Source organism: Malaclemys terrapin, chromosome 23, assembly GCF_027887155.1.
Source record: "Malaclemys terrapin pileata isolate rMalTer1 chromosome 23, rMalTer1.hap1, whole genome shotgun sequence".
In the NCBI taxonomy this organism is placed as follows: domain Eukaryota; kingdom Metazoa; phylum Chordata; order Testudines; family Emydidae; genus Malaclemys; species Malaclemys terrapin.
Window position 1 is genome coordinate 5499284 of NC_071527.1, and position 14475 is coordinate 5513758.

The window sequence follows — 14475 nt, forward strand, 5'->3', positions numbered from 1 at the left end:
TTCTGCCCTGGGTGGCGGCATGTAATCTTATCCCTGGCCAGTGGGGCTTGTGCTTGGGCTTCAGACTTGCTGGGGCCCAGAGCCAACACCAGCCTTGGTGACCCCATTAAAATGGGGTTGCAACTCACTTTGGGGTCCAGACCCACAGTTTGAGAACCCCTGGATTATTGCATTCCCTCTTTAATAAATTCATCCCGCAGGGCTGTGTCTGCTGGAACCCTGTCAGCTTTCCTCCAGCCCTTAGTTTAAAAAAAATCCTCTATAACCTTTTTGATTTTCAATGCCAGCAGTCTGGTTCTGTCCTGGTTTGGGTGGAGGGATGGGCTCTTCCTTTCCCAAAAGGTTCCCCAAGCGCCTAATAAATCTAATCTCTCCCGCCTACACCATCCACGCATTAAGACTTACCGTTCTGCCTGTCTTCCTCGCCCTGCCCGTGGAACTGGAAGCATGTAGAGGGGAACAGGACGACGATGCCCCACTCGGGGTCATTGTTCCTCACTAGGGTCTCTACTGGGTGGTTACACTGCGGGGTGCAGCAATTACAGGGGTGTGTGTCTTGGATCAGCCTGATTTGGACGGGACCCTGGTTTAAGCCGTGTCCTAGTAGCCTGGGGAAGGAGGAGAAGCCCAAGAGGCAGCCAGCCTGGCTCCAAGGCCAGGGCAACGTGCTCCCCAGTCCAGCTGGCACTGGGAATGGCAGCTGTGCGGGCAGAGGCAAAGGCAGGACCAGGCAGGGCAGTGAATCAGCCACACTCAGCAGGATCCTCAACAGGGCAGGGAAAAAACAATTGTTTTTTAAATAAAAAAAATGGATTTTTTAAATGTAAATCCACTTGATTTTGTAATGCCGAGTACATTTTGTCTTCTTAAAAGGCTACCTGACGTGAATACAAAACATGTGACGGCCTAAATGACTTATAAGCCCTTAAAACACTGAAATAAAAAATAAAGAGGCTGAATCCATGCGCCTCTTGCAAAAACGGGGGGTCAAAGGCAGCGTGTCTACGCAGAGAAAGGATGTAACTTTGGAGGGGACGCTTTATAAACGTGGCACAACAGGTCACGGATGCACAGGCGTAAGGGCTTGTTTTAACGAAAGTCAATTTGCTGTGCAGCGTGGTGTGCTGAATGAAATTCCAGTGACCATTCTAATGCAGCTAAGAAGCAATAGATCGTCCCCCATTTTCTAACACACTTATAACGTGGTTAATAATCGGACAATATTAAGCGATACACCTGCTAAATCACAGGTGTCCCCTCCTAGCTCGCCAAAAGATGGACCAAATAAAGTGTCAAGGCTCCATTCAGCTGTAACTCGACCTGTTTTAAAGGTTACACAAACCAGTGCGAATGCTCCTTTCTTTAGCAAGTAACCAAAGCACACAAGGAGAAGCTGATTCGAATTGATGGTTTACACTGAGGCTTGGTGATTCAAATCAGGATTTAAACTGCTGATTTAAATCGATCCACCCTGATCCTCAACCCGCCGTCCCAAGGCGCAGCTGCCTGCCTCGGGTCCCTGCTGCCCATCGGGTGTCAACAGCCCGAGGCCAGGCACAGGGCGGCACCAACCAGGATAAAAGATGCCAGGAGCCGGATACAGATAAATATGGAAACTCCATCTTTATTGAGTGTGTATAAAGATCTCAGTATGTACAGACGTGTAGGTCGGAGGGTGGAGAGCGCAGACCGGGGGTGGGGATTGGGGGATCTCGACCTGGCTGGGTCAAAACACTCGGTTCCCCGTAGGCGCAAAGTCCGGGTTTCTCAGCCAGCAGCAACCTCAGCAATGGTGAGATCCCCATCTCGGGGGTGGGGGATGGGCTCCATGCAGATGGGACCCAGGCAGGGTCCCAGCCCAGGGGATCACGCCCTCCCAGCAGCAGCCCGGCTGCTTCTCTCAGGTGGAGGCGGGCAAGGCTGGCAGGGGAAGAGTCCCACAATCGGAGCCCTCCCCTGGCTGGCCGACTTCCCACTAGCAGCTAAGGGCTGTGCCCAGACCTGGGCTGGGAGGATACACAAGGGGGGTGGGGGGGTGATTTTTACATTCACAAGATCTGGTAATTAAGCAAAGAAACAGCAGCACAAGCCCCACTGGCACCTGGCACCCGGCCATCTCGGACACGACCCCGTAGGCCCAGGGAGCTTTCAGCAGCGCAGGGCTGGGGCAGCCCAGACGGGGGGGCGGCCCCTCCCAGCGGCTCAGCTCTCATTGGCTAGCAGCCACCTGGCCGCGGTTGGCAGCTGGCACAGCCCGGGCCCTAGGTGTCCCGCCAAGAGAGCCGTGGAGAGGAGCGAAGGAACCTGCCCCATAGTTAACTCTGCCCCCTATCAGAGCATCCCCCTTGCTCCCTGCAGCCCCGCCAGCTCTGGGGCAGGTGCTGAAGTCCCCAGCAGCAGAAACAGGCCTCCCCACCGTGACCCCCCCCCCCCCCCACGAGGATCACGCTCTCCAGCCCACCCCCACCAGGGGAATCCCCGCCATGGGCTAGGGAGCTACCCCCCTAAGGAGGGCGGGGGTGGGAGCGGGAGCCACGGGCAGACTCGGAACTGGGGGGCGGCCCAGATCCAGTTCACATGGACTCCGGGAAGCAGAAGGCTGAACCGGCCCGCAGGGAACAGCGGGTGGAGCAGTGAGGGCTGGGCCGCCCCGGAGCCTGGCTACAAGCCCAAGCCAGGGGGATGGGCCGATGGGGCACAGTCCAATCGACACTAGGCTGGGGGGGAGCGAGACAGTTTCCAAGCTTGCTCGGAGGGCTGTTTAATGGGGGAAGCCCCAGTTACCCCAAAGAAACCCACCCATCTGCCCTGCCCCTTACAGGCCTCCTGGTGATCCCTAGGAGGGGAGACGGGGTGGGGTCTAGGGGGCTGCAGGCTCAGGGGGCTGGGTGAGGGACAGCTGAGATCACCCCGTGGAGGGCCAGGCTTTGCTGACTGCAGCCCCCCACGAAGGGGCCCTGGGCTGCAGCACTGTCCCCTCGAGGCCAAGCCACAGCCTGATGCTACACCAGGGCCCACAGCAGCCAGTGTTCGCTCGCCCTGACACCCTCAGCCCCTGACCTCAGAGGGCGTAACGAGACACTGGTCAGGGACAAAACCCTGGCCTGCCCCCCTGGCCTGTGCCCTGCCCCCTGGGAGCCTGGCTGATGCTCTTGGGACTTGGCACCATGGGGCAGGCCATCCCAGCCCCCGAGGGGCAGCACGATGCTGTCATAAGGCAACCAGCATGGGCGCGAAGGCCCTCGTCGGCTGCAGCAAGGGGTGGAGGAGGATGCCCAGGGCACCAGTTCTTTAGCAAGTGGGGCAGGGCTTGGGCACCCCAGGACAGCAGGGAGAGGCTTCGAGGCAGCCCAGGCCCTCATCCGTGGGGTGCCTGATTCCCCACCAACTCCAGGGCAGGCCGAGCTGGGGCAGGCAGGAGGCCACAGTGCCGTAACACCATCTATGGTAACGGGAGAGGCCCCAATGGGCGCAGATCTCGCGCGTGCTCAGGTGGGAGCCGGAGCCCAGGACAGCAGCAGCCAGACAGGAAATTAAAGCGAAGAGGAATCTCGCCAGCTGGGGGGCAGGGGCCAGCCCCAGACAGGGGGGTGGGAATTGGGCCTCAGGCGGCATCTCCGTCTCCACATGTCACACCCCACACTGAGACGGACAGGCTGGGCGCAAGGCTTGGCACGTTGCTACAAACAGGAGGCTGCCCCGTGCTCTGGCTGGCGCTGGACAGAGCTGGGGGGGGGGGGGGCAGCACCAGGCACATCCAGAGCTTTCTCCAGCCACCCAACGTCCCGCCTGCAGACTGCCGGGCGCCAGGGCACGTGCGGAACCGGCTGGGATAATACTTCGGCCGCCGGCAACAAAGCGCTGCCCCCTGCAGGCAGAGGCTCAAAGCGTGAGGGATTGAAGGGATGGAGAACGTCCCCGGGGGGCCCCACGGGGAGGGCGCTGACCCCGAGAGAGGGCGGCGGGTGGGATATGCCCCCCGTCTCCTAGCCGCTGAGCGGGTGGAGGTCCACCTTGACTTTCTCCCCGCTGCTCAGCATGCCGATGGTGGGGAAGAAGCCGCCGATCGGCACTACCGCGTCCTTCTTGCCGATGATCTTCCCGTTGCGTGTGAAGAACACCTGGGGGGACAGGATGGTGCCGCGGGCTGTTAACCCCTTCACTGCCACAACGTGGCCCCTTCCCTCCCAGCCCAGGGCCCCACGCAGCTCCCCCCCACGCCCAGGCCAAACTCAGTACAGCCACAGCGTCCGGCTCCATGCGGAGAGATGCCCAGTCAAGGGCCACAGCAACTCCTTGCTGGGAGTAACCCCCAATCTGCAATGACCGCAGGCGCCCGCCCCTCTGCCTGCAAAGACGCTTCCCAGCATGCACTGCAGCTGGACAGGTACACTCTGCAGCCCGGGCCTCTGTTAAACCCAGGCCCTACGAGCCCCTGGGCTGCCCCAGCCACCCCCTGCCCCTGGGCTCAGGAGCTGTAAAGCCCGAGGGGAACTTCCCCATGGGACGCAGTCTGTGCACACCCTGCCGGATGTGTACGGCTGCGGGTGTCAGCTCAGCCCAAGCCGCGGGTGCAGGCCTGCCAGCCGGGAGGACTCCAATACAGCCAATCCCAGCCCCAGCCAGTGGGCGCAGAGCCCAGCGTTGGGGTGGGGTTAGTGCGCAGTTCTCCAGCACTGCTAGGAAAGCCAGTTCCTTGGAGCACGGCCTGGAACAGGGGCGCATTGCTGGCAACAGCCACTAGGGGGCGCCTCAGGCCAGGGAAATCCAGCCGGCTCATACCCACGCCGGCCTGGGCCAAGGTCACAGCGGGGTAGGGGGAAGAACAGGCCAGTCGGTCCCTGGGTTGGGGGCTGCAGTTTGCTGGGGACTGGGCACTGCCCAGTCGGCTCTGATCGATGCGAGCTGTGCCAACGTGCGTCATGCCAGCGGGGTCCCGGGCGTCCCTGGGACAAGGGACCCTAGACAGAGCCACCCTGTCACTCTCAGCGGGGCCTCCAGTTCCTACCAGCCTGGATCCAAAGCAGCAACACCCCCTCACCCCCAGGCCACCCCAGGCCCATAACACATCCTCTGTGACCTTCCCCGCCAAATCACCCCCTCCCCCGAGTCATCCGCTCGGCGTATCCCCCGCCATGCCCCAGCCCCCCGGTGCATTCCCCTCCTGACCCCATAGCACATCCCCCAACCACGCCCCTGGCCTGTCCCCCCAGCCCCACCACATCCCTCCCTCGAGGCACCCCAGTCCCTCTCTTGCTAAGCCTCCCCCCAAAAGAGCCACCCCCCCCCAGCGCGTCCCCGACCCCAGCCCCACGGCACAGCCCCCAGCTCTTACCACCACTTTCTTCCCTTCGTGCTCCTGCTCCATCTCCTCCCCGTCCTCTTCCTCTTCCTCCTCCTCTTCCTCCACCTCCTGGTGCAAGTACATGACATTCCGCACGCCTCGCAGCTTGGGCTTCAGGTCTGTGGTGTCGCAGCTGTCGTCGCTGTCACCTGAGGAGGGGGAGCCTGGTCACCCCGGGGCTGGGTTGTACCCCACGCAGGGAGCACCCGCTGGGGTCTCTGCAACAGGATCGGCCCTTCGTCTCACGTCGCAGCGGCTCCAGGTTCAAGTCCCACTAAGGACATACCCCACCCCCCCGGATCCAGATTCATTCCCGACAGGCACCCCCGGAGCTGCTACCACATGTCCTCCGCTCAGCCCCGTCCAACCACCGCAGTGAAGGCACTGCCTAGTGCCCAGGGTGCCCCGCGACCGCCAGCCCCTGCCCTCAGCCTGAGCCAGGGGGCAAAGCAACTCGGCCAGGTCAGCGGCACAGCCAGAAACACCATCCCGGCTTCCTGCCTCTAGCCTTTAGACCGCGCTGCCTTGCTCCACACACCCCCTGCTTTTCCGAGTCTTGTTTCACTGGCAGGGGCAAAGTGGGGGGGGGACGGGGACTGGCTGCAGCCCTCAGCACTACACTCATTGCTACAGGAGTGGATCTCAGGTCCCCGGGGGCCAGCCATGCCTCCCCCCGGCCACGTGTGGTCACGCACCTTCGCTGTCGAGGATGTAATCCCGCGGGAACATGATCCCGCAGCCCATAATGTCTCCCTTGTAGCACCGGGGCCCGAACGGGTCTCCCACACCGCTCCCATGGAAGATCTTCCCGTCATCTGGAAAGAAGAAGCAGAGGAGAGGCCGCTAAGCATGGCGGGCCTGGCAGGACGGCCCGGGAAGGGGAGCGATGCCCAGGCACGTGGCCGCTCTTTGGGGGAGATTTCCAGCCTGGTGGCACCACCACTCTGCACCAACTGGCGTGGTCTCCGCCCGCGGGGCAGGTGGATCGGAACGCTACGTCCGCTAGTGGGAGATGGCGCCAGACACCCGGGCCGCACAGCTGCCAGCCTCACCACTGCACTGGCGCCATGGGACCCAGGCTGGGATAAGAGAGAGCCTGGGCCGGGCAGGGTGGGTGGCGGTGGACCCTGCTCACAGTGCGGCTCTCTGCCCCCCTCTAGTGGTTGGGCCACGCGGAGGTTTGGGAGCAGGCTTGCCAAGAGGAATCCTAGCTCATCAGGCTTTCGGCTGCAGGGGTTCCGGGTCAGCCCCCACTTAGGGGCTACGGGGAAAGACGCTCCAGGTTAACAGCTGCTCTTAGGGGCTGGGATACAGGAGTGAGGGACGGGGAGGTCAGGTGATTGTCCAGGGAACCTGGGCCTTTTGCTGCATGGAGGAGAGGACAGACCTAGATGTGCAGGGTTCCCGCTGCACCGCTCCACAGCTGGACCCATGCCAGTTGCTGGCTATGAGTGATCCTGGCATGGGTGTGTGAGGGGCTGCGCTGACCTTGCCCACCGAGGTGGTTTGCTTGTCATCCCCAGCAGCTGGGGGGATGGGCATATTCGGGGAGATGGGCTGCATGCACCCCCACCCCCACCCCGGTCTATACCAAGGTCTGCCTCCGTGCAGAGATTGTGAATTGCAGAGCAAGCGCCCACGTTACCACAGGCCGGGGAGAGAGATCGCTCAAAGGGCACCATGCCAGCGGCCCAGGCCTCACTCTGCCCTATCTTGGCTCCCTTGCCAGCCCTAACCCGCCCATCTCCTCAGCTCCCACTGCTGGCTATTCTATCAGCTGCCCCCCAAGCCCTGGACCGGACCCAGGGGGCTGCCCACACGCCCAGCAACGCCTCTTTGCCCTAGGAGACCTCAGCGCCCAGCTGGCCATGGCGTGCACCCGGGGGTGCTGCAAGAAAGCTGATGCACTGGCGTGAGCTCCGGGCTAGGGCCACGCGCTGAACGGGCTCTCGTGTACCAGAGAACAGACGGGGGGAGAAGCCGAGCGTGGGAGCCCACGTGAAAGGAGCCGGGGGGGCTGGCTATGCAGCTGGTTCGTGGACGTGGGCCGAGGAGCCACGAGGCACGTGGGCCAGGCAGAGGGCGGAGGCCGGGGGGGGAGTTGTTTCGGCAAACAAGGAAGATGCACCCAGCAAAGGGGCGGTAAATATTTCTCCCCGTTGCCAGGGCAACCCAAGCTGGGAATAATACTGTGTAAACATTCCTGTGTGCCGCCAGCGGAGAGCGAGCGCGCCTTGTAGGGGATCCCCTGGCTCCTGCCACAGGCGGAGGCGGGCACCAGGGCCCATGCGGGATAACCGGAGGGAAACAGACCCCTGGAGGCCCAGGGGAGCAGGGCTTGCACCGCGGTGTACGGTACTCGGGGGGGTCTAGGGAAGGCTTAACCCAGCCCCTCCAAGGGATCCCATGAGAAACTCATCCCCTGCACCAAGTCACTGGAGATTTTCCAACCTCCCAGTGGCTCAGGGCACCAGCAGGGTGTGGTGAGTGGGGCAGGGCTAGGTACTGCCCCCATGCAGAGGGAAGACCCCCAGTAGATCTCAGCCCCTTGCCCTCTGCAGCCAGCTTGGTAGTTGCCCAGCTCTCTACTCCTGCCTTCTTCCACCTCCCCACAGGGTCCCATGTACCCGCTCCTCAGTGCCCCCCCCCATTCCCATACATCCCACCACACCCCCACCCTCCTCTCCTCTGGCCTCTCGGAGCTAGGCTGGAATCCTTTCTTCCTTGTCCCTTCTCCCCTCGCCAGCATCACGGAGCTCCCACGCCGGGGGGCTCCGCCCCACCCCCTTTGCTGAGCTGGGGCCAGAGCGACCTCAGCTGGTGCGTTCTACCCATGCCCGCGCCTGTGTCTGGTCGAGGGAGGCCAAGAGCTCGACCTTCACCCACCACGATGAGGCCCTGATGGTGACGGGCACCAGAACCACGCTGCGAGCATGGGGAGCGTCCCTCGGTCTAACCCCGAGAGACGAAGGCCAACGGCTGCATGGGACAGCCAGGGCTGCAGGAGACATAGGCGCACTCGGCCACGGCTAGACTCCGTGCTCCACTCACGCTCAAAAATCCTAGTTTGGAAGGAGACGGGCTCCTTGACGTTAGTTTTTCTATTAGCCCCAAGAGAGAGCAAGGCCTCATTGGGCCAGGCCCAGCTCCTCTACCCCAAAGAGCTTCCAGGCTAAAACAGACAAAGAGTGGGAGGGGAAACTGAGGCACAGCCAGGGGAAGCGGTTTCTCCAGGGTCACCGAGGCAGAGCCGGGACTAGACCATGCTTCCCAGCACCCTAGACCATGCTGCAACCTCAGTCAGCTATTAAGGCCCAGGCACCCAGCCATCAGGCTCGCCAAACCCAACTCAGACTGTGCTGGGGCTGCCGGCCAGGCAGCTGAACTCCAGTGACATGGCAAGATCCAAACTGGGGGTGGGGGAGGCCGGGCTGGAGCCACGAGCGACTGGCTGGGGCAGCCGGGGAAAGGATGACGCGGACAAAGGGAGCTGGGAAACCTGGATGCAAGTGGGTCACAGCAGCTGCCTCCGCCCGCGCCCCCATGCAGCCCCCTGCACACCATGCTCGACTGTTTGAGAGCTGGCCTGGCACTGGGGCAAACAGACACCCCCCAGGCACCCGGCTGCAATGCCCACCATGGGCAGCAATGTTCAGCTGCCCTCAGCTAGCCAGCCCACCGGGGGGGGGGGGGGGTAAGCGGGGAAATGGGACGATGGGCAAGGAAGGCCCCAGGCCTCCGCAAAGACCCACTGGCCCAAGAGAGCAAGCCGGGCACCGCAGGCCGAAGATCTCCGCTTGTGAGCGAGCCACGGGGGCGGCTGGACTCCATTGAGGCCTCCCGCACTCCTCACGGATGCCTTCAGCTCACGCCAGCCACAGGCCTGGCAGAGATGGGGAGGGGAACATCCGAGATAGGAGGGTGATGAGAGCTAGAGCCAGAGCCAGACACTCAGAGGCAGCAAAACAAGAGAGATTCCCCCCGACTTGCCAGCCAGCCACAAACCAGGGAGCTGGCAGGAGCGAGGGATGGAGGGAGAGGGCCACGTAATGAACAGGAGCGCACAAGGGAGTTTAGGGCTTGGTTACTGCCCCTCGCTTCTTCAGACTCTCCCCCCCCCCCCCGCCCCGTGGGATTTCTTCCACTCGCCCGCAGCATGAGCGGATCAGAGATACTCTCGCCCGTGTGCATCGCTACCTCCCAGCCTGGGCTCTATTGCCCGGACATTCCCCCGGTGCGGGGCTCATTGAGCGGCTTTGTTGTGGTTCCGTGGAGTGCCCGTGTCTGCCAGAGGTTATGGCAGCTCAGAGCAGCAGCTGGCACTGCGAGGCTGGGTAACACGAAGGGAAAAAAGGTGGGAGGAGATTTTTTTCCAGGAAGAGGAGGAGGAGGAAGGTGAAGTGGCCAGCGAAGGGAAGTGGGAGGCAGCAGATCGAATACTTGGATGGGAATTTGAATGTTCCCCTGGCGCCGAGCACTGGAAAGAAACCGCCAGGAACCAAAAGCGTTTACGGCTTTTCCTTCAGAGAGACAAGTCAGACAGTGAAAATAAAATCCTTAATCAGGCAGAAAGGGAGCCCAGGAGGTTAGATTGCCCATGGAGGGGAGGGAGGGAACGTGGAACGGGGTGGGGAGACAGCTCCCAACAGCTTCAATCCCAAGGAAAGAGTCCCAGGGCTACCAGTCCTGCGGTCTTTGAGCCAGAGGACCCGGTAGGATTATGGTGACCAGGCCTCCATCATCCATCGAGGGTTGAGACTGCCTCTGCCGCTAAGAGCCGAGACTGAAGGGCTGACTTAGGCCAGGGAAAGCAAGAGGGCAGGCTGTCCCCACGGCACCCACAGACCCATGCGGGCAGGGGACTGGACTCGATGACCTCTCGAGGTCCCTTCCAGTCCTAGAATCTATAAATCTATAAAACCCCCATCACCACTAGATGGTGGCAATGGGGCTCCTGAACCAGGCGTTGGGAGCCCAGAACTGGGTGGCTCAAGCAGAGATGTTGACACCACCCAGGCACTGATGGATGTAAACATCCTGCCCCCAGCAGCTTGTGGCCTAGCGTGTAGAGACCTGGGCTCTATCCCCAGCTCTGCCGCTGGAGGACCTTGGGAAATCTACTTCCCCGCCCTGTGCCTCAGTTTCCCCATCTGTCATACAGGGATACGGCTACTGCCCTCCTCTGTAAAACGCTTTGAGCTCTGCTGCACCCAGATCTTTTCAACCCCTTTCCCGAAAGCACGGCTGGGCCTTGGCAGCAGCAGATGCAGGTGGTGCGGTGGGTGCGCCAAAGCCACCCCCCGAGCCGACCAGGCCCCTGGCTCCCAGTGCCGTGGCTCCGACTGGCCAAGCGGCTCCTTGGAGATTTGGTTTTGTGGTTACACAGCACCTGGCCTGATGCCCAGCTGGTGTAGCACGACAGGGATCCGGCCCGGGGGCCCCTAGGGAGAGGTACAGCACAGACACAAAATCCAGAACGATCAAAGCAGGAGCTGGTCTTCGCAGCGAGCATCTCCAAAAGCGCTACAGTCGCAGAGGCAGCAGGTCACAGAAACAAGCCCCCCAGCCAGACCCTGCCCTCAGCAGCTGTTCAGCTCCCAGCTGGAGGAGCGTGCTGGGCGGGAGCAGCCGCAGTGGGACAGCTGGCTCCACATGCTCGTAGCTAATTCTCAGCTGACGGGGATCAGCCGGAAGCCAGCAAGACAGTCCAAGGCCGGGGAGAGAACCCCCGTCTTCAGCGAGCCAGACCTGCCAGCTCCTTCTGGCCTAGTGGAGCAGACACAGCGCCAAGAGGGAAACCCCGGATCTCGCTGTACTCGGCGATTTTACAGTTAGAAGGGACCATCGTGATCATTTATTCTGACCTCCTGGACAACGCAGGCCACAGAACCTCAGCCGACCCTCTAAGGAAAGGCAGCTGGAGGCTCCAGGGAGTCCGACCTCCAGATCCCTGGCTGATTGCTCTGCCTAAGAGCCTGCTGCTGCAAGGTGCCGAGCACCCACTAGTCCCCTGGGCTTTCACAGCGAGCAACGCAAGAGCCAACCTCGGCTCAACTGCTTATCATGAGCCCCGGGAGGGGGAACGTGTCTGTACCTGGGCCTGCAGCCCTCAGTGTTTGAGCCCAGATTCCATACAGGGGCTGGGGGAGAACCGCCCTTCACGCGGCTCTGTGAGCAGAGGCAGTAGTGGGGATGTTATTGGAACCCTGCTGGCTGGCTGGCTCACACAGAAGCAGAGGAGACTATTAGCTCAGGCAGGAGAGGCTCACGATTTTAGACCAAGAGTCGCCGGTTCAACCCCCGCTACAGACAACCCACAGAGGGCAGCTGCATGTTCGGGTACTTAGCAAATGAAGAATGGCTCGCTGTTCTCCTTGGGGTGCAGACTAACGTGGGCTAAATTCAAAGCAGGCGGAAAGGAGCATCAGGGACCCAGAGGAGAGTCCGGCAGCAGAAAGGGGCCAGGACAGCTTTGGTGTAAGAAGATTGGAAGGCACCAGCCAGATGAACTGAGCCCCCAGTGGAAATAACTGATCCCCCATCCCTGCTGGAGTGCAGTGGGTCTGACCAGCTCCAGCTCACGGAGCGAGAGGACTCACAACTACGAGAGAACACTATCATCCAACACAAGCCGGAGACAGGCAAATATGGCAGCAGTCCCCAGCGGGGTTGTAAGTAACTGGAGCTACCTGTGATTAACCAGCTTTCCCGGCTGATAAACTCGGGACCCAACCCCGGGCCTCAATCCAGGCTGCAGTTTGCTGACCTGGCTAAGACACTGAGATATTAAAGAGCATCAGGCCTCCAAGCCCCTCAAGTAGCTTGGAAACACGCAGCCTTGATGGTCTGAGACAGCAGCGACCCAGCTGTTCTGGTGGGCTGCCAACTCCCTGGACTTCTGCACTCACGATCCAGACCCCACGGCGGAGAGGCTGCCCCCAGAGTAGAACGAAACCTTTGCCATTAAAGACATTTTCAAACGTTCCGGCAAACGTTCAGCACACAAAGTCCTATGGCATTTATGCACCTAACTTCCTTACCTGCTTTTAAACACTCCCCCACTAAACACTTGGTGTCCGGTGTTGGGAGTGTGACACTTCCCCCATCCCCCAAGTGATGTGCCCTGGGCTGACTGCCCGTGGGTGGTGCTTCTGCATTTGGGAAGTGCATGGTTAAACTGGGAAGGGACAGCTTCCTTTGGGGTCTGGCCTGAGACTTAGATTCCTCCCCATTCCAGTCCTGCCTCGCTCACCTGCATGGTAGGCCACAGATCCTCTGCTCCAGCCGGGATGGCGGTTTTTCGGGTAGTCCTAGGGCAGAGAGAGGAGGGAGGGTGGGTCTCATGACTTCACTGGTTATCACCTAGAGTCCCAGCGGCGGGAATTGCTAAAATATTTCCCTATAAAATGGGAAATTGCCTTTGGCCGAGATGGAAAATCCGGCTGTAAAAGCGCAGCAGACACATCCCCCACCCCTGGCGCCATGGCATGCCCCCCCCCCACCCCGACCGAGGCTAGGGGGGCCTGACAGCAGCTGCTGTGACTCGCTTGGCTTCGGGAAGGGGAGGGGAACCGGATCCTGTGCAATCAGAGCTCTTGGCCCATGCGAGAGTTAATTGGGAGGCCGGGGCATGGCCTGCCTCGGGTGTGTGACTCACCTGCAGGTAAATCCCTTGGGATTAGACGGCTGCGGCGCAATGAATGAGGATGCACTGCACCGAGACCAATCCCAAACCACCGGGGATGAGGGAAGCCTGCCCGAAGGCTGCCAAGGCACCGGCATGAGTCAGGGGTGACTCAGAGCTACCTGCTCTCCAGCGCTTTCTGGCGCCTGTTTGAAAGATGCTCCCGGGACCTACGCAGCAACTTGCTCCACGGCGGCCCAGCCCTGTGCAGAGCGTGGGTTGGCTAGCGCCGCAGCGGGAACGCAACGGGGCCGGGGACCCAGTATAGAGATGGTCCCGTTGCATCCCTCAGAGGGGCTGTGGTGCTGCCAGTGCCGGCAATATTACGCGGTGATCGGACAGGAAGGATGGTCCAGTGGTTAGGAGGCAAACCTGGAACGGAATCAAGTGGCTGCTCCTTGGAAAAGTCACCAGGGCATGTCTACGCTGCATACTGAACCTGGGCTCTGAAGCCCCCCCCTTCCGTCCACACACAAATCGGTCTGACTCAGGGCACCAAGCCCACAGGATCCGGCTCCTAGGACCCTGCTAGGACAGTGGGTCAGAGCCAGAGTCCCACTGAACCTTGGTTCCGAGCCCCATCATTCAGCAGTGTGGATGCCTGCCAAGCTGCAGCCCCGAGTCAGAAGGTCAGCGCAGATACGTTAGCATGGCTGAAACCCGGGTCCAGCAGTTGCAAACCCAGGTTTACAATCCAGTGCGGACCCTCGACTCCACAAGCCCTGGTCCCACAGGTCCAGGTTTAGGGAACAGTTTAGACGAGTCTCTCTGTGCTTGTTCCCCACCTGTACAATGGGGATAAGAGAACCACCCTGCCTCACAGGGGCGTGTGGGGTTAAATACATGGAAGGTCGTGACCTGCTCAGGGTAGATGGAATTTAGGGTTTCCAGCTGACAATGCTGTGACCCAGCATGGCCTTATCACACTCAACCTGGCCTGCCCCAGAGACCGCTGGACCCAAGCATCCATTTCCACCTGTTTGCCGCACTCCAACTCCAGCAAAAGCAGGCAAGGAACAGCGGGATTAGATGGGGTCGCTTCTGGCTCATTCCCAGCCCAGGTTTTAGGGCCACTTCCTGCCTGTTGTGGGCCATTCACCCCTGGCATGTTGTTGCCCTGTTAACGATTTTGAGTCCTCCCTTCTGAGTGGAAGGGCAGACTTAGGGGTCTGGCGATGGACAGGCTCCCCCCTTCATTCCCGAGCTCAACGCTGCCAACCAACTCATGGGAAAACTACGAACGGTGTGGTCTTTCCTCAGTGCTTACCTCTCATCAAGTCATCTTAATCACTAGTCATCAGCCCTAGATCTTATCCCAAAGTGCTTTCTAAAGAGGTATCATTGTCCCCACATTACAGATGGAGAAACTGAGGCATGGAAGGGAGAGGGGAAGTACCTTGCAGGCCAATGGCAGACCTGGGAACACAAAACGCCTTCTCTCTTAGAG

General features: G+C 60.8%; 1 protein-coding gene across 2 annotated transcripts in view; it reads right to left on the reverse strand.

The window, feature by feature from the left end:
* Positions 1–1598: 1598 nt before the first annotated feature.
* SPRYD3 (SPRY domain containing 3) overlaps positions 1599–14475 on the reverse strand; it is a 39559-nt gene continuing 26682 nt past the window's right edge. For both annotated transcript variants that reach the window (XM_054012653.1, XM_054012652.1), the window contains exons 8-11: positions 12597–12654; positions 6040–6159; positions 5336–5493; positions 1599–4121 (exon numbers count right to left, since the gene is read on the reverse strand). In XM_054012653.1, the coding sequence (XP_053868628.1) occupies positions 3987–4121; positions 5336–5493; positions 6040–6159; positions 12597–12654 (471 nt within the window). In that variant the 3' untranslated portion in view covers positions 1599–3986. The remainder of the gene's footprint in view (positions 4122–5335; positions 5494–6039; positions 6160–12596; positions 12655–14475) is intronic.